This window comes from Lepidothrix coronata, unplaced genomic scaffold (assembly GCF_001604755.1).
Source record: "Lepidothrix coronata isolate B3197 unplaced genomic scaffold, Lepidothrix_coronata-1.0 Scaffold206, whole genome shotgun sequence".
Taxonomy (NCBI): Eukaryota; Metazoa; Chordata; class Aves; order Passeriformes; family Pipridae; genus Lepidothrix; species Lepidothrix coronata.
In genome coordinates, this window is record NW_016690386.1 from 877,389 (window position 1) to 896,731 (window position 19,343).

Here is a 19,343-nt window from a genome sequence, read left to right on the forward strand (position 1 = left end):
ACAACTTCTTTCTAGTTGTCCAAGAGAAAATAAAACTTTATACATTTTTCTCAAAACTTCCAGTTGAAAATTCTATTTTCCACTGAAATATAATCCAAATAGGATTTTTGACGCACCACAATATAACCCAGTTATTCAAGATCATTGTAAAAAGTCACCAAAAAAAGTCTTTGAATTCAATTTTGGTTCACCAACATAAAGTATTTTGTCATCAAATCCTTCATCAATGCCATCATGGTGTAAGAAGATTTTCACATTTGTAGGAAGGTTCCTCTTTTCAATCTTGGCAAATTCAGTTGGGTCTTTTAAGAATCTAGTGAGTGTATTTTTTCAGTACTAAAGCAAATGCAGCAACTTACGGTTCCGGTGTGTAGAGAGGATCTGAGCCATGTCGTATATACTGAGTACAGTGAAAAACTCTATATGCTAAGCCAGCTAAAAAATCCCGGGGAGACAGGTATCCAGCAACTGGTCTCACTGTGAAGCCAGACCTTTCTGAAGTGAAGGACATAATAAAAGACCACATTATACATATATCACTATATCAGCTTCTGGTGACAGATCTGTTGTTAATTATTCTACCAGAAGCATGACATGAAGAATCTTGGCTGAAGATCACCGCATATCATTTTCAATTATTATGTACAAGAAGCATTTTGCATTGCTAGCATATGTATAATGAAAACAGCTTGAGGTATTTCAAAGTTGGTTTGAATACCCCTGTCTGGAAAAAAAATGCTAAGGTGCCATAAGTGATGTTCTTAATATTTTTATATCTAGTACCAAATGGGAGAGAAGTTTCCATACCAGAAGATGGCCTCTGTAAAATATATTTAAAAACTAACAGAACAGAATAGGATTATAACAAATTTGTCATTATTTTTACAGATAAAATATTGCTTGTGACAATCAAATACTGATTTTTATAGTTGAGATCCTCATTTAAACATTTAAAAGTGTTCCTTTGTCAGATCAGTCACAGAGGAGAACAGCTTCAGATTCAGTGACTTTAAAAAGCATGTTTCTCTCAAAAATTAATTCTTCACTCTTTCAAAGTTTTTACAGGAGAATGTTTCAAGTTTTTCTGCAACAGATACTACTACTGCTATATGTAGTCTGAAAACATAGTTCTGAAAGAAGTATGAGATCTTGAATTTCTAGCTAGGGAGAAAGAATTTAGCATCATTCCTTAGAGACCATAATACAATATATGACAGACCCAGAAAGACACAGTCAAATTCAAAGAATGATGAATCAGCTATTAGTAAATGCAGGTGTTCACAAAAAAGATTTATGGATGAAGCACGGACTGAGGAAAGTTACCCTGTCATTACAAATTTCATTATTTCTTTTAGCTAAGGATTTTCCACATATATTTGGGACAAAATGCTCTGCTAATTATTCTCTTAACAGCACATAATTTTTTTTTTCAAACACCCATCTCTATAATATTTTAGTTCCTGAGCAAGAGGATTAAGGAACAAATATATGTATCTGAGGGGACCTTTGAGAAGAAATTAAAATCTTAAATTAACTCTTTGGTGGCTTTTTCTCTAGAGCTAAACCCAACAAGTCTGTGTCTGCCACATCTTCCATATGGGATACATTTCCACTACAGATGAAAAATAAGACTATTTTCAAACTTAAATATGTAATATACTGATCCTTTAAAAAATAAAATGAAAGAGAAGTATCAGATCATCTAAAGTAATATATTTTTTTCAACATACAAATATAACAACTAGCTGCATGAGGTCTTAAGCACTCAGGAAAGCTTCATATTCATCAGGCTGTAAAACAATACGCCAAACCTGCTTCCCTCTTTAAATTCAGTTATCTTGGCATGTGATTCCCTCTTTTACTTTCCTGGATATTCAGGGGATGCCCACTGCACTTATGAGAACTCCCAACCTGTGGCAATGAGAGAACACAGCTAACTCAGCTCTTTCTTTTCATTATGGGCTTTTTTCATTATGGGCTTTTCTCCCCATGCAAGATAATCATAGAATCATAGAATCAGCCAGGTTGGAAAAGACCTCCAAGATCATCAAGTCCGACCCTTGATCCAACACTGCCGTGGTTACTAGACCATGGCACTAAGTGCCACATCCAGTCTCAGCTTAAAAACCTCCAGGGACAGAGAATCCACCACTTGCCTGGGCAGCCCATTCCAATGTCTGTTACTCTCTCTGTAAAGAATTTCTTCCTAATATCCAACCTAAACCTCCCCTGGCACAGTTTAAGACCATGCCCTCTTGTCTTACAGATAGCTGCCTGGGAGAAGAGACCAACCCCCACCTGGCTACAACCTCCTTTCAGGGAGTTGTAGAGAGTGATGAGGTCTCCCCTGAGCCTCCTCTTCTCCAGGCTGAACAACCTCAGCTCCCTCAGCCTCTCCTCACAGGACTTGTGCTCGAGTCCCTTCACCAGCCTCGTTGCTCTTCTCTGGACCTGTTCCAGCACCTCAATATCCTTCCTGAACTGAGGGGCCCAGAACTGGACACAGTACTCCAGGTGTGGCCTCATATCATGCTTTACATGTTCAGCTGTTTAACTTCTCTCAATTTCATACATGCAATACATACATAAAACTGTCTTGACTCAAAAAACTCCCTGCCATGGAGAACATCAAAACCAGAATATTTCAGGCTAAACCAAAGACCACTGACAATGCTGAGAATCTTTTCGTTTAATGTGCTTTGCATTCCATACTAAGAAAAAAGAGTGTTTTCATTGAACTATATCTACTGATAAACCAAATATGAATCTTACCTTTAAGAAAAATAGAAACATCTTCCAACTGAGGCACATTATCCTCTCTGTATCCACAGTACTTGGTCAGCAGAGGAAAGTTTTTTAAATATTCACGACAGGCATGGGTGGGATAGAGTTTACTGAGTTCCCTAAATACCACCCCCCACGTTTTAACTTCTTCAGCTGTGTACTCCACTCTAGGAATGGGTTGACCACTGTAAAAAAAAATTAAATACAAAATACATCTGAATACAACTAGGTTCTAGACAGATTATGGAGAGCAACATTTCTGCAAAAAGTATTATTTAAATAAAGGCAAAGACTACTAAAACTATTTAAACTATTTTAAATTGACAAGTAGATGCTTTTTTCTCAGAATTATTTCTTGATGTTATGATGTACATATTCTACCATTTTCTTAAGAACTGTATTTCTTTTTAAACAATCACATTGTTTCTTAATCTTTGTACATATCATAGTAGAAAGATGCATTTCCTATGTGCCATATTCCTATATCATGCTAGTATTTCTCCACTTATTGCCAATGATGCCTTTGCAAGTTGACAGCTGAAGATCCCAATTCAGTCTAATGTGTAGTTTCAGTAAGACAGCAGACTGCATGCTCTATACATTCTTTAAAATACACAATATTCACACAGCATCATTACCTAGCATTTTGTGAAGATTAGGCAATTACATAGATGCTTAGAAATGTATCGATCCAATTTAAAAATATATATTCATTGTTTAGACTGTTGCTTACATGTGAAGATATGTTTGGAACCCCAAATTCATCATCAGGAAGCTCACCTCAGAGCCAGTTTCACCTGCCTAGCTGAAATTAAGTCTGTAAATACATCTCTCCTTTTCTTTTTAATTCTGCACTGTTCCTCTGCCCTCTCCCATTTACAAAGATGTACAGAAATTGCAAAGCAGGAGCCTTCCAGGGTACCTGCTAAACTGTTTCTGACATTCAAGATTTGCCTTGAGTAGTTACAGCTAATTCAAAACTGACTGATAGTGTGAACAGTGCGAAGAGTTCCTTCCAACTTGCACTGCCTTGTATTTAGCTGTAAGGAATTTTCCATGTCACGGTCATGGGGCATCATCTCATGTCATTAATTCCCTCTAGAATGTTATAATCTTTCTCTGGATTTAATATTCGCAATCTGTAATATGTAATCTCTGCCATCTGCCTTCTCAGGTATCTTCTTTTGCTGCACTGTAATGATGATGTACAGACTGGCAAAGGGATTCATATGATCCTCCTCCCTTTCATCAATTCTTATGTCCCATCCTCGTGCCAGGGCTGGACAGGTGGGCACTTCCAGCCCAGTACTGCGGCTTCCACAGTATCCCAGACAGCAGCTGAACAGGTATACTGGGCATGGGGAACCCCACTGCAGCAGAAGAACTGCAGTGCTGGGATTTTGCTAGAGGTTGTTGCCCAGTTCATAATCCTGTCTCCACTGTACAAGGTAACAAGGAACGAGCCCTCATGTCACATTTGATTGCTGCTATGCAGTCCCTTCATGCACACGAGAGGATCACCTGCCCTACATCCATTGTGGTTGTCCCCTCATCTTTACTAAAAACTTACCATTTAATCCCCCTGCCTTTTGCTATATCAAAGGATTTTCATCCATGGCAGTTATCTGTCAGTCAAATGTATGAGGTACTTGTACTTGTTAAGGTCTCACTGAATACCCAATACATTCGCTAGTGTCCTGTCAGCCACTCTTGCAGACGTGACAAGAATTGCAACACATTTAGTGAAGTATTTCTCATCCACAGAAGCTGCACTGGGTTCGTGCCCATCCTGCAGTGGGAGTCAGTCCTACAGGTCTAGTATCTGTCTTCCCCCTTAACACTTCATCAGTCTTAAACTGCCTGCCAGCTCATGGAAAGCATAGCACAACTATTCTAAATTGTACTGCACACGACAAGCAAAAGTAGGTTGCTACTCCATCCACTTGGTGTGCCAGAATACCCAGCCTCATCCCTTTTCCTTAGGCCTGACCTCTACGATGGATACTGCGGTATGGGTCAGCACTGGCCCATCAAGAAGTAAGATACACATGCACCAGGGGAAAAACTCATGTTTCTATTGTCACGAGAAAGGTATAAACACAATCAAGGATCTGAAGCTTGTCCACTGCTCACTAAAAGGTTTATAACTTAGTTATTGTTTCAATTAATTCATTAGTACTAAAGTAAGGTTCATGGAACATTAATTCCTTAATAGAATTTATGCATAGGAGAGCTGATCTTATTTCCAGCTTATCATGATACTGCTTTCTTTATCAAGAGAATCAAGGCAGCCAGACTTGAGGGAGGATCTACGCCTTTTTCCCTCAGCCCTGCAAACCTCATTTTTCTTACCCTCATATTTCAACAAGCAGGACCCACCTTGCACTCAAACATTTCAATAAATCACAGAAAAAGCCAGCCTGCATAGCCAGCTTCCTCGTGGCTAAGATGACTCTACAAGCTAACCAAATCTGAATTTTTATTTCTCCTTATTAAAATAGGGTCTTTCCATTTTGCCATGGGCATGAGCTCTCAACTCATATTATAAATTCCGTCTTAAACATCATATGTTTCCTCCACATTTAATTTTTTCAACACTTTTCCAATCCCTAATCAGTCTCAAATGACTAATTAGGAAGATTAATGCATTTTCACTATCTTTAGGATAGAAGCTAAGTGAAGGAGGGAGAAATATGGGGGTTTATGGGTTTTTTGGTCCATTTATTTCATACAGCTGATCTTCACTCCTCTGCTCTATTAACATGTCTTCCCCTTTAACACCCAGCTCCAGCAAATATCTGCTTCTCCAACCTCACTTCTTAGTGTTTTTCTCTTTCTCTCTCCATTACAGATGCCACTTTATGTTCAAACAAAGCAGAGCATCTACCACTATAGAACAGTCACAATTCATAAAGAAAACGCTGATCTGGGCTTTTCAACTCAACAACCTTTTACGGAGCCAATTCCTTGCAGTCAAACATCTTTGTTATTTTTTTTAAGGAAACAAGTGTGGTTAGGGGTTTTTTTACGCTGGAAAATGAAAGGTAGAAACACATCAAGCTTCAGTAAGTGATTAGGAAGGTCACTTACCTGGAAGACACTGACAGGTGTTTATCCCCAAGGAAGCAGCCCTTATAACAGAGCTGGTCATTTTGCATAAATAAGTAAACAGACACTAGACCACAGAGGTGAGTGTGATGAGACTGCAGTGCAGTGTCAAGACACCTATAACTCTAGGCTCCACAGCAGGGGTAGCAGAAACAGCTCAGCTGTAGCAGCACAGAGTCCTCCCTGAGCTGATTTGCCTTTCCTCAGTATGGCTTAGGCTGTGCTGCAGCAGAATGCCAAGCGTGTCTCCCTGGGCCGTCTCTACAGACATACCCAGACACATCCTGACTGTACATACCAGCACATATGGCACATCCCTGGGGTTAAGGATAACCACTGCAGGAGACCTGAACTATGAATGAGATTTTGACACATTAGGTAACTGCCCTAACCACTGGTCTGCCAGTTATTGTGGTCCTGGCTAAGAATATTTTAAGCCTCCTGTTTTCTCTCTGCTCGCAATAAAAGGACAAGTTTGAAATCTTTTAAAGGTTTGGAAAGAGCAGTGAAATAAAGGAGTACATCTGAGCAACTCTGCTGAAGTACAAGATCTGGCCCCTAAATAATCTCTAGTTATTTTATTTTTGTAATGTGCCCGCAAAATGGTTCTTAAGCCTTCAAAATCCAAAGAAGGAAAAGATTTTTCCTTTCTTTTATCTGTTGTTTTGGGGTTTTTTTCTGGGAATATGTAGCATTACTTTATGCGATTTTGTGACACAATGTTTCTCACTAGTTTCTGGGTGAAAAAAACCTCACATTTTGAAGCAGAAGACCAACTACACCTTAGTATGCCAGCTGCATGACCTTTCCAGCACTAAGCTGAGAGGAAGAAGGGAGGAAGATATTTCCAGCAAGTGAGCAGGTGTGAAATGCATGGCACTACTGCTACTATCGTGGGTAAATGGAGAACTATCCAACATACTGAAGGAGCCTAGGAGCACACACAGCCTGCCCTCATCCACAGGTATCCACTTGACATTTATCACTGCACTAAATGCTAGCACTAACTTCACTGCAAGCATTAGATTGAAAAATAAACCTAATAAATCAATCAGCTGAAAACAAATATACAAACAAAAAAACTGTCTCGATTTACATTTGAAAGCTGCCTAAACTCAGGACTTACCTGGGCAGCCTAGAGAGCTTCTCTACCAAGCAACACTGTCCCAGCAGGCAGCAGCTCAGTGTGCTGGGTGGATGTCATGAGCATCCAGCTAAACAAATGCCACTGTGAGCAGAAAGGGGAACGAACACTAGCACCTACACATTTGTAAGATTGGTAATAGCTTAATGACAGGAATGGGACAAAAGTAAAGGAGACTTATAATCAGAATTATATGGTCACAAAGCAGAGTTAATACTTCTGTCCCCTCAGCCTTCTGCAGGCCCTATACTAGCCTTATAATGAAAAACCTTCCAAAATCCAGTTCTGAATGCTTCCTGACAGGACGCGCCTTCTATAAAGGGCGTGTTTCATCTTCTTTAAACAACGTAGGTAGAAATCTCAAAGGAGGAAAATGAAAAACCTGAACAAGTGTGGTAAAATGAAAAAGATCATGAAATTAGTATGTTCTTTCCCTTGAGAATGAGTGCTTAAGCCTGTTGCAAATAAAACCTAGAGTAGGATTAGAATTAGTTGAATGCTTCTGTGACAAGAAAATTGCAACACAGTAGGTGTTTGTAGGTAGAACAGAAAGTTTCTTAACTTCCAGGGACTGTAGAAATTGAAAATACTGACTTGAAATGGGAAAAAAAAATCAAAATGAAAAAACACATGCAGTGCATTTATGCACAGGCACCAGCTGCACTGCAGAGAAATGCACTGACTAAATTCTAAGAAATTTGGAGCTGTGTAGGCAAAATTGATAAATGGCACTTTGCAGCATCCAGTATCATCATAGAATTATTAAGGCTGGAAAAGAACTCTACAGTCATCAAGTTCAACTGTTAACCCAGCACTGCCATATTTACCACTAAACCTTGTCCCCAAGTGCCACATCCACCCATCTTTTGAACACTTCCTGCAATGGTGATTCCACCACTTCCCTGAAGAGTCTACTCCAATATCTGACCACCCTTTCAGTGAAGAAATTTTTCCTAATATTCAATCTAAACCTCCTCTGGTGCAACCTGAGGTCATTTCCTCTCATCCTGTCACTTGTTACCTGGGAAAAGAGACCAACTCCCAACTCAGTGCAATCTCCTTTCAGGTAGCTGTAGAGAGTGGTAAGGTCCCCCTAAGCCTCCTTTCTTCCAGGCTAAATAACCCCAGCTCCCTCAGCTGCTCCTAAACCCTTCTCTCTACCCCTTCACTAACTCCACTGCCCTTCTCTGGACATGTTCCAGCACCTCAATGTCCTTCTTGTAGTGAGAGGCCCAAAACTGGACACACAGCTCAAGGTATGGCCTCACAAGTACAGAAGGATAATTACTGCCCTGGTCCTGCTGGCTACACTATTTCTGATACAGGCCAGGATGCCACTGGCCTTCTTGGCCACCTGGGTACACTGCTGGCTCCTTCAGATGCTGTTGAACAGCACCCCCAGGTCCTTTTCCACCAGGCATCTTTCCAGTCACTCTTCCCCCAGCCTGTAGCTCTGCATGGGATTGTTGCAACCCAACCTGCCACTTGGCCTTGTTGAACCTCACACAACTGGCCTCAGCCCAGTATAGTACATGCATCAAAAAAAGAAATAATAATTTTGGTTTTTAGTGAGCTCTTTCAACTACACTGGGATGCTAGATATGTGTACTCAGAAGTGTGTCAGTGAGACATGCAAACATTTGTAAAATATTTCCTTAAGTCTAAGCATCTGTGAATAAAATGCTGAAGAGAAAGTGCTTGCCTTTCAAATGTTTTACTTGCCTGTATCTGTATCAAAAATGTAACAGGATTCAAGCATCAGGTTTGTAATTTATAGCCCACACTAAACTAGTCCAAGTTTAAAAGATGACTTTGTCTACCGTTAAACTTTATTCTACAGAACTAAATAGAGCATGAATTCTAATTAGTCAGCAGCATAGGGAAAAATTAAGGCAGTACTTACTATTTATAGCTCATGGCAAGATCCACAAAGTACTTTCTTCTCTGTCGATAGACATTGTCTTTAAATCCCTTAAGCAAGGAAGAAGAGAGTCATTTACAATAAGGACATAAAATTAGCTGTGAGAATTATAAAATAAATCATTACAGTGTTTATTTAGTACTTAGTTGCATTGTATTTTGATTAACACTGTCTACTGGACTGCAATAGAAAAAAAGGATTTCTTCATTTTTTTCTTCACTGAAGTCCCACAGGAGACCATTCAAGACAGTTTTGTGCATAGGTACAGTCATTCATCCAAAATGTTGATAAGGGAAACTTTTTCTTGTCATTTCATCTCATTCGAGTTTTCCTTGATCTGAACGGAGATCTACATGCAGGCACATAGCAGAAGAATTTACCTATCCTTAATACATCTTTCTTCACTAGAATCAAGCGTCTAGAGATCATAAGCAACTCATTTTGAAGATTCTTATTTCAGCAGTTGCCATCCTAACCAACACATTAGAGACTGAACCATCAACATCCAGCACTAAATAGGCATATTGCTTCAGTCTGAGTTACAAAGGAAGGGCTCTACCTCATGGGCTACAGTAAGCTCATACCTTTTCTATATTAAGTGCAAAAGAGTTGTATAGCACATACACACTGGCCATTTACAGCTCTTTGTGCTATTCAAAATTAGAACAAGATCTCTTCTACACATATAAAATATGCAGACACTTCAGGTTTTGCATTACAAGAAGAGTTAACTTTTTTCAAGGTAGAACTGTCAATGTCTTGAAGATAAAAAGGATAAAAACTTAGATAAGTTCCCCAGTTAGTGGCCCACAAAGTGCATTTAAGTTTCCCTTATTCAAAGCTGAAAATTAAAATGACTTTTTTCCTTATTGCTCACATACACAAACGCAGTCACTGAACGGAATGAAAAGATAACATGGCTAGATTTGAAATATTTGTATGAGGTTCCATAAAACTCAGAAGACATTTCACTGCCCCATAACCAAAGCTGTGCTGCTGGGGGAGAGTAAGTGAGGATTTCAGAGGACTGCAGAAAACCTTCCTACACAAAGAAGCTTGTTTGCTGTAATCTGGGGGAGTCTCCTTGTCTCCTTAATACCTTTTGACATAAATGATGAGTTACTCAGGTGAAGACCATTCAAGACCTGGAAAGTCATGGAAGACAGCACAGGGGACTTAAATGCCTGTCAAGTGTAGTGAAACTGAGACTGAAATCTTTAGCCAGTACGGAGTGGGTTAGGGCTATGCTGCTGAAGCAGTACTATCCTTACAGGTTCTGTACTAGGATAATTCTCTTTGGTCCTCCAGCACCAAATGCCACCGCTAAGGAAAAGGGCAGATATTTTAAAAGCAAGTCACAGATTTACAGGTTTTTACCCTATTTCTAACACCTAGCATACTGTATGGTGTGTAAATTATGTTTGTAAGAGTTCCTCCAAGGGTAAAATATATATTCATATAATGCAAATGTCTTTTTTTCATTTTCTGTAAAACTGAAGGCAAATTTTCAGCAGAGTGCTACAGTATTTAATGAAGGTACCAGCTCAAAGTATAAACAGTATCCAATAGTCTGTCACAGTCATAAAGTTGGAATGAGCTGTCACTACAACCTCTGTTTGAACCAAATTATGGTTAATGGATGAAGATAATCAACAGGCTTTTCCCTTCTGAGAAAATGTGAAGCAAATCCCAGATTGTCATCAAGAAGCACATGGTAGAAACCAGGATCCTCAAACATGCTCCCTGACTGTGGGCCCACAATGTGGGAAGGGCTCACACATGGCAGAAGTAGCTGTGAATGAAGCAAGATGATGATTATTACTGTGTTTGATACATGGGCAAGTGACACCAGACAGGGAAATGGAGCTACCAGGAGACATTGTGATGGCATTCTCCTGGTATGAGTGCAAAGGTGTGAGAATCTGTGCCTAAACTCCCACTGGACCACAGACTGTGTGCAACAAAAAACAAAGCAGACTATCACCTACAGCTGCAGTTCTGACTGTATTACAAAACAGTCTTATGGTCAGATATCTTAGTTTGCCGCCTACTTCCTTTCATCTGGAAGTTTCCTACAATACTAGTTTAATCCAGTCTATTTTAGGAATTAATACAACTAGCTACCACCAGTATCTTTCAGTCAAGTCATGCAGAGGTAGAAACTGGGATTTATAAAAAGGGAAAATACTTTAACACAAATGCTTTCAATCATCTGCCATGTAAAAACTCAGAGGCTAAGCGTTTATGGAAATTAGCTGAAAGAAATAAAACAAAAACAAAACCATTTTTCTGTCTTTTGCACTGAGCGTTTGGCAACACTGCAAACACAGCTTGTGTGAAATGCAGGCTCATCTCCTGCCACCAAAGTCAGGAAACAATGTGAGACACCTTCCCACCTGCTGCATTCATCAGAAGCAGGAACATATTGCTCTGTTTTATTTTGTAGTTACCTCCTGAGTGACAAACTATTCCTTCATAATTCTTTCCTTCATATTTCCTTCATTATTCCTTCATAATTCTTTCTTCTCTGACACCTATCGACAATATCAGTTCTTACCTAAGAGCTACTCGTGGCATAACTGAAGGTTGCATTGATCTAAACTCTTTAAAGTTTGAAACCTTTCTATCAACTAGTTAATTTAAAAAAAACAAGCAAACAAGCATTACAAAAGGGGACATACTTGTTAAACAAAGAATAAGTTTTCTAGAGGACCTCCATCTTGTGTATCCTTCTACAGAAAAGGAAAATTAATTCACTGAAACCACTGAAGAGAGAGTAGTCCCCACGTTCTGAAAACAATCAGCAGTCAACAGACTTTTTATCTGACTGGCAAATAACCTGAACAAATTATCTACAGGATAATTTTGTGTTACACTTACAGGGTGATCTGCATCCAGCTCAGATCCATACATCAAAACTCTCTGGGAGCATTTGTCCAATTCAGATATCTTCCTGGGGAACCAAGGGACACAGTCAAGATCTGCAGAAGACAGAATGCAAGTTGAACGTCCCGGAGTGTAAGATTATGGAGATACTTGTGCAAAACGTTTGTCAGTGCCTAAACCAAGTGATACAAAAACAGCCTTGCCTTCTTCGTCAGTCCAGATGTTTTCTGGTGGATTGAGAGATACGATATTAGTTTGAAACTTGAGCAACTGGATTAGTTCATTAAATTCTTTCTTACTGCAGTCACAGTCCACAAAAATTTCCACCTCCGAATTCCTTCTCTTTGATTTTCGTGATTCAATATGAACCATACTCACATGTTTTTCCTGTGGAAAGATGAAATAACAGATGAAATACAGACATACCAGCAGAAGGGCAATATTGATAGCACATTCTTCAGGAAAGTTTTTCCAGTTATTAAAAGACTGTTTTATTGAAAGTAGTCCCTTTTTGTATTTATAGAATCAGTTAGTGACACAAAAGAAATACTGATGAAAAAAAATCTGTACAGAAAGTAAAAATAAAATTATTATATAGTTAATGAAGAAAACAAACTAATGATTTCATTTTATCTACAAAGACAGTCTCTTACAGAGGACAATATAACATAATTTTTTTAACAATGCAATTTTATATTATTACTTTTATATTGCTATATTAAATTCTAATGCAATTTTACTAGGCAATGTGCATAATAATAATGTTAATTTAAATAGACTTGAGTGTGCTTCTTTAAATAGATGCTATTAAACATGTATGACTTTAGTCCCTCTTATAAACATGCGAGGAAGAAAATATTTTTGTGAGAATGTGTATCAGCCTCACCTATCTATTGTGCAGCAATTATTGATAGCAAGAAGCATTAACAGTAATAAAATTGTACTAAAATTAAAATGTAATTCAATTTATTTTCTATTATAATGTCCCCAGCGAACACAAATCATGCATCAAAGATGAGAGTGTAAGTACTTCTAGGATGAAAACTTTCCTTTGGGGTGCCTCTCAACACAACTACTGGTCTGCCAAGGGTGTAATACAATGACAGATAACCATAATGTGCTATGGCTGTCCTGATCTAGTGCTGTGACAGCCTTGATTCTAAACAAAAGTTGGATTAGATGACTGCTTTCAAACAATACTTCTATTAACTCTGATTTTTTCCTTTTTTTTTGTCAGACAGAAACTATCTGTTATTTTTCACAACTATCCTTTCACTTACTCAGTGAAGCCAATAAAACATTTTTTGATATCCAAATGGGACGAACTTTGTTCTTGTACTTCCACTTGCCTGCTGTATTTTGCATAAATGGTTAATACAATTTTACATAAATTTACATAAATACCATTTCAGGTGAAGATCTCCTCTGGTACCACCAACTAGCAGTCTCTGCTTTTACACCTCTGGCTGTACATACATAATTCTTTCACTGGCATGCTCCATAACATATGCATACAGTGTAGCTAATTCAACCATATAACAAATTCACTCTTATCTACCCTAGGTTAAGTGGAGAACAAAACCCCACACTCCCCCCTGCAATACTCAAATTGTTGTGACTACATGAATGGGGGTGATATCTCTGCTACGTCTTCCAACCATATTTTGAGAGACCAGAGTGACTTATACACCTGTTCCCAAGAAGGGGTAGTTGATGTGCAAATCCAAAATTTCAGATATAAACTCACACAAGCAATTAAGCCAGAGCTGCAGTCAGACATTTAACCCTTGGAGAGAAACTGCATTGAAAACGTGACTCCTTCTGAAACTTCTCCTTAGGCTTCTCCTCTTCCTATGAAACACCCTGCTTCCTGGCAGCCTCCCTCCTGTGGGTCTAACTCACCTCTTTTCCCAGGCTGGGGAATGTAAGTATCTAATCTACATCAGCCTTGGCAATCTGCTCCCAGAGACAGCAACTCTGAGTGAGGACTGGCAACATCCGGTGCCCCTACACTTACATCCTCTGATGGTTTGGCCTTAGAGGCAGGCTCCAGATCACCTCCTAACTTTCTCTTCATTACACTGCACAGATTGAACAACCTAAGACTTATCATACTGCTTTAACTATGCTCAGACGTGCTTCCAAGCCCTCTTCCATTCATTAAGGTGGCAAGCAGACTACATGCAGTACTAGCAAGCAGTCTGACTGAAAAGCATCAACTGCTTTGAGATCTGTGGGGAAACAATACTTCACAATTTACCTTCCAGTTAGACACATACGTCCCCTACCCTGCACGTACTTAAAGGTCTCTTTAACTTTGTGACCAAATACTGTCCTGCAGCAAGGCTGCCGCCACCACCACCTGACTGCGTAATTTAGGTTTCAAAGTGCTCTCTGCAAGTGCCTCCTTTCATTGTGGCCTGCACAGACTGCAAATCTAATTCCCGGTGTTCAGAGTCACACATCGGAAACCTAAAGGGAACGGTGTAAACATCAGCATCACTGTTAAAACTTCATTCCAGAAAACCCTTCATGAGCCCAAAATGCTTTGGTGAATGGTCCATAAAATTTTAAGTTACTTTCATTCAGTTCTGCAGAGTGAGCGTAACTGCACTCTATTCCTTCCGCCACAGTCCATTAGATTTATACCAACAAAGAGCCTGACCTCAGTAGCCTTCATCGGTTCAGTCAGTGTAGAGATTTGTAAGCTTTACCTGGAAGAGTCGGAGAGCTTTCACCAATCCACCAACTTCATTCTTCAGGGAAAACACCACAGCTGTCTTTCCACCTTCAGAAACAGATTCATTTTTCCCATTTCCCTTATTCCCTTTCTTTTCCTCATTTTTCCCAGAACTCGATCTGTTTAGCTACAAATGGATAAGGAACATGATCATTTCAGACAAAATTGGGCATTTCCCGCAAAGAGAAATTTTTGTTAGAAAACAACTGAACAGAACTCATCCAGACTTTACTTATTCAAAAGGTAGTGTGTTTACTTAAAATCAGAATCACAGATCAAAGGCAGTTGCTAGAGACGATTGTGTAAGAGGCCATTCCGTTAAAAAAAAAGCTTAAGGAAAAGCATATAAATAGGATACAAATACGATGGTATTACTAGGGCAATACTATCATTAGTAATAAATATGAAGCAAACGAAGACACTCTAAATTACTGGAAAAGCCAGCAGCTCTGTTATTCTAACCTGACTATTGCTGCAAAATTGCAGGGATGCTATTTTAACCTGTACCAGTCAATTTACGAAGATTTGCATTGGTCTGTACATTTGTATTAACCATTAAATTTAAAACATAAACTTTACGGTCTCTGTTGCAGTACAATTTGCTGTCATGTAACTTTTCCTGAGAAAACAAAACCTCTGTTCATTATACAAACAAGGTGGAAATACAAGCTCAGACTGCACCACAGAATATCAAGTTGGACAGGACCTCAAGGATCATCTGGTCCAACCTTTCACAGCAAAAGCACGATCTAGACAAGAAGCCCCCAGCACCCCACCCAGCTGAATCTTAAAATTGTCCAATGTGGGGGATCCACCACTCCCTTGGGAAGATTATTTCAATAGCTGACTGTTCTCACTGTGAAAAACTGTACATCCCATAAAAGAGGAGTTAGCTGAGGAACTCAAAAAAAAAATACAGAAAATTACACCATCCTTGGTGAGTCCTACATTCTTTTCACAATTTGGGAGTCAAAGACTGCTTTAAGCCAAACTTCAGCCAGCATTTTCAAAAAAAAATGCAATTTTATCAGCTTAGATCTTGTCGAGATGCCAACAGTACAGCTTTTATAGACAATTTTTATAAGATGATTTTCAAAAAAACAGCCTGCATTTTCCAATACTGTCACAACTTCAGAAGTTTTGACTCCTGAAGAAATTAAATCTCCAGTGAGATGCTGCTTTTTCATAATCCATAATACAGTCACTAAAAATACAAAGATAGAAATTTAAAATCATATACAACTATTTAACATGTATTGAACTGTCTTTTACTAATTTATAAAGCAGTTTACAGAAAATAACCTGAAAATGAAGCTTTTCAAACAGGTCTTAGAACACCCTTTAAATGGCACAGGTTAAACCAACCACATTTAAACTAGTTACAGGACATGCTAAGAAGCCTCAATGGTCTTTTATCACCATTTATTAGACTACATGGAAACAACCTGGAAAAGCAATTAAGTTTGCAGAATGATATATGAGTGGTTTCACACATGTTTATTTTTTAGCAATTGAGCTTATATGATTCTGCTCAGTAGGAGATTTGCCCAGGGACAGTTATGGGGAAGGTCACTTTCAACTTCAGTAATATTTGGGATTTGGCTAAGTCTTTTTCGTATACATCAGGCACACAACACCCACATGAAGCGACAAAGGTGCCATTTTTAGAGCATCTGTGTTTTTTCCATGTGTGCTGCTTTCTAGAAGCTACATACAGATGATCATGGAGTCAACTGAGTGTCTGAGAATCTCAATATCACCGATTCCTCTGGAAAACAAGGGTACTTGGCACCTTCCAAGACTGTCACAGGTTCCCTAATACTCTGATGAAATCATTAACTAAAGTGATGACAAAACCCTCTCGAGCATTTGAAACCTATAACACCTATTTGTTATGAGCCCAGTAGAAGAGGCTGAACTCAAATCTTATTAGCCCTGCTAATCAGCACATTTCATAATTAAATAACAAGTAAAAGATCAGCTTTCCTAATGAAAATTAATTATCTGGGGCAAGGGCAAGTACTCAGGAAAAAAAGTCATCTATAGTGGAACTCAGTGAAGAAAGTAACTCAAATATAAAGACAGTAAAACAGATTTATTCCATTTAATTCAATACTTCCAATAGAAGTAAAGCATGTACAAATAGCAATATTTCACATTTCAATGTAAAGACAATATGCCAGTTCACAACTGGTAGAAACTGGTGCATTCCGTTGGTTCTACTCAATTGACCCAAATCTTCATATGTTGCAAAATTCTATAGGAGGCAAAATCTTCATAATCCTAAATATTTCACATATTCAGATCAGGTTGCCTTATTAGCCCCTATTAACATTCTTTATTCTTATTTAGGCATACATACATTTATTTACCTGTAAGCATACAGAAATTTATCCCATGCTTGAAATGACCCAAGCATCTGTTGCAGCCATACCATCACCTTACAGAGAACTATTTCTACCTCCTGACAGGCTTTTCAGCAGTTTCTGCGCGATGCTCCCAGTTGTCCCTGCACCCCTGCCAGCAGGCAGAGGCTGGGAACACAGCAGCACAGCCATCGGCACCAATGCAGTGTGAGTGCAGGCGACTTCTATTTTACCAAAAAAGCTTTATATATCGTCCTGTGAGGTTTACGAGTGCCTTGAAAAGGCAGGTTCTGCTGATGCAAATAGCCCGCAGGATTTACCACAGACTTCCAAAATCCAAGCATTTAAAACCCTCTGAATGGGACCCTGCTGCTTTTCTGTTGTTCCAGTAGCAATATGGTTCCTTTCTGTAGTAAGGCTTGTATTACTAATGAAACTTTTTCCGTTATTTACAGACACTTTTAAGGCAGCCTTCTGAACGAGGCAAAGTTAATTTCACCGGGCCCTGCAACTGCTGAAAAACTACCGACTGGACCACGAAAAGAAGCGGACGGGGGACGCACGGCGCCCGGCATCGGGTCCCAGAGGCGCCAGCGGACCCGACCTCGACCCACTCGGCGGCTCCCTCCCGTCCCCGCCGGGGTCGGGGCTGCCCCGTTCCCAGCCCCGCCACTTACGGTGAGGCTGCCGGCGACGGGGCGCTCCTCCGGCAGCGCCGAGTCCAGCGAGAAGCCCCTCCGCGCCCAGTACTTACTGGAGAACATCATCATGGCGGGCTGCATGGGGCCGGCGGGCGGGACGGGGGCAGCGCCGCGCTCTGCCCGCCTCGCCCGCGGCCGCTCCTTTTATACGCCCCCGCCGCGGCTGATGGAGACACGATTAGGGGACACCCGTCTCCGGGTGACGAGAGCCGCTGGCAGGCGGACGCCCACGGTCCCCGCTTACCTCCGCCGCCGGGACGGGACGGGACGGGACAGCACAGCGCGGGGAGCGAAGTAGCTTCGGGCGCTGCCCGGCCCCGCCGCCCCACGCCGGCGGGAGCCCCCGGGGGAAGCCGTGCCCACAGCAGCCGCGGAGGTCCCGCTGCGGAGCGGCTGCCCCCGCCCGCCCCCGGGTCTGCCCTGGGCGGTGCCTTCCTTTCCCCTCACACCGATGCCCGGCGCGGCTGCAGCGCTCCGAGCCCAGCCCGAGCAGCGGCGCCGGCCCGCCCTGTGCCCCTGGGCAGCGGGGCAGGGCCGCGCAGCGCTCACAGCATGGGGGCGCTGGGACAGGGCCCAGCAGGGCAGAGCGCTGCGGGAGCTGAGCTTCTGCACAGGGAAGTTGTGCAGAGATAGTGATGTGAGAAATTCTTCGATGCAGAAATTCATCTCTCTCCATTTTATAGAGTAATGCTTTGAAAGATATATTAAGGGATAGAAATTAGATCTCGTAAGGAGGACTTTACGTGCCTTATATATCGACGGTAGGTAAAGTCTGACTGCAAGGAGTACTTCCTCTGAAAAAGCACTTCACTGGAGAAAGCTGTTTGACCGAGGCAGCAATGGCTGTGGTTTATGCCTGAGCTGTGCAAGGGCCAGATGCTGATCATGAGACTCTCTTCTAACCACAACATCAGTAAAACAATTAATTACTTGTGAAGGTAAAACAATCCCATAGCACTCCTGAAGGTCTTTTATATATATGACAACTTTACTTGTCTCTAAAATACTCACGTCTTGCAAATCAATAATTTTTGTTATGCTAGCCCACAAAGTTTTACTTCATTTTCCCAGTCAGAGAAAAGCATGTCTTCATGTATTATTAGCTCTGTGTCGTATCCTAAGTTATCGAGATACATTCTCTGTCCTGTTTTTTCATTACTTTTGATGATAGGAAAGCAAGTTGGAGTGTTTGGATTTTGATATTCCTACCTGCTATGCATGAGATACATAGACACCGTTCCAGCAGTTGAACAATTTATGAGAGTAAGATTGCTTAGCACTCTTCAAATGCTCCACTGACAAAACTGAGCACTACTGAGCTGACTTTTCACCTACTGGCATGACAGAGCATGATTTTATCTACTCTTAGATGCTGGCTCTGCAGCTGGGACATCACACAACTCAACGACCCTACTACTCTGTAGCCTTGCTACTATCACAGCTTTGTGCAGTAACCGGAGCACAACAAAGGTTTTCTGTCTCTCTCAACCCCTTCAGGATGACTCATGAATGCAAAACAAACAAAAGGTACATTGTGTCAGCAGGTGCTATGTAACAGGCAGGGAAGACTCAAGTGCTTCAACTATTTTAACCATGCTGTCTGCCCATGTATCCCACAGGGAGATTGCTTCTCCCTGGAGAAGTATTGCAAGTATTTTATAGGTGTGATATATTTCCATATCAGTGTCACATC

At 40.6% G+C, this 19,343-nt stretch overlaps 1 protein-coding gene across 1 annotated transcript in view; it reads right to left on the reverse strand.

The window, feature by feature from the left end:
• TPH2 (tryptophan hydroxylase 2) overlaps nt 1-17,763 on the reverse strand; it is a 52,540-nt gene extending 34,777 nt beyond the window's left edge. Inside the window, exons 1-7 of the mRNA XM_017832804.1 lie at nt 17,627-17,763; nt 14,558-14,710; nt 12,047-12,230; nt 11,838-11,938; nt 8,940-9,007; nt 2,773-2,969; nt 360-495 (exon numbers count right to left, since the gene is read on the reverse strand). Of these exons, the coding sequence (XP_017688293.1) occupies nt 360-495; nt 2,773-2,969; nt 8,940-9,007; nt 11,838-11,938; nt 12,047-12,230; nt 14,558-14,710; nt 17,627-17,731 (944 nt within the window). The 5' untranslated portion in view covers nt 17,732-17,763. The remainder of the gene's footprint in view (nt 1-359; nt 496-2,772; nt 2,970-8,939; nt 9,008-11,837; nt 11,939-12,046; nt 12,231-14,557; nt 14,711-17,626) is intronic.
• Between the last annotated feature and the right edge of the window lie 1,580 nt (nt 17,764-19,343).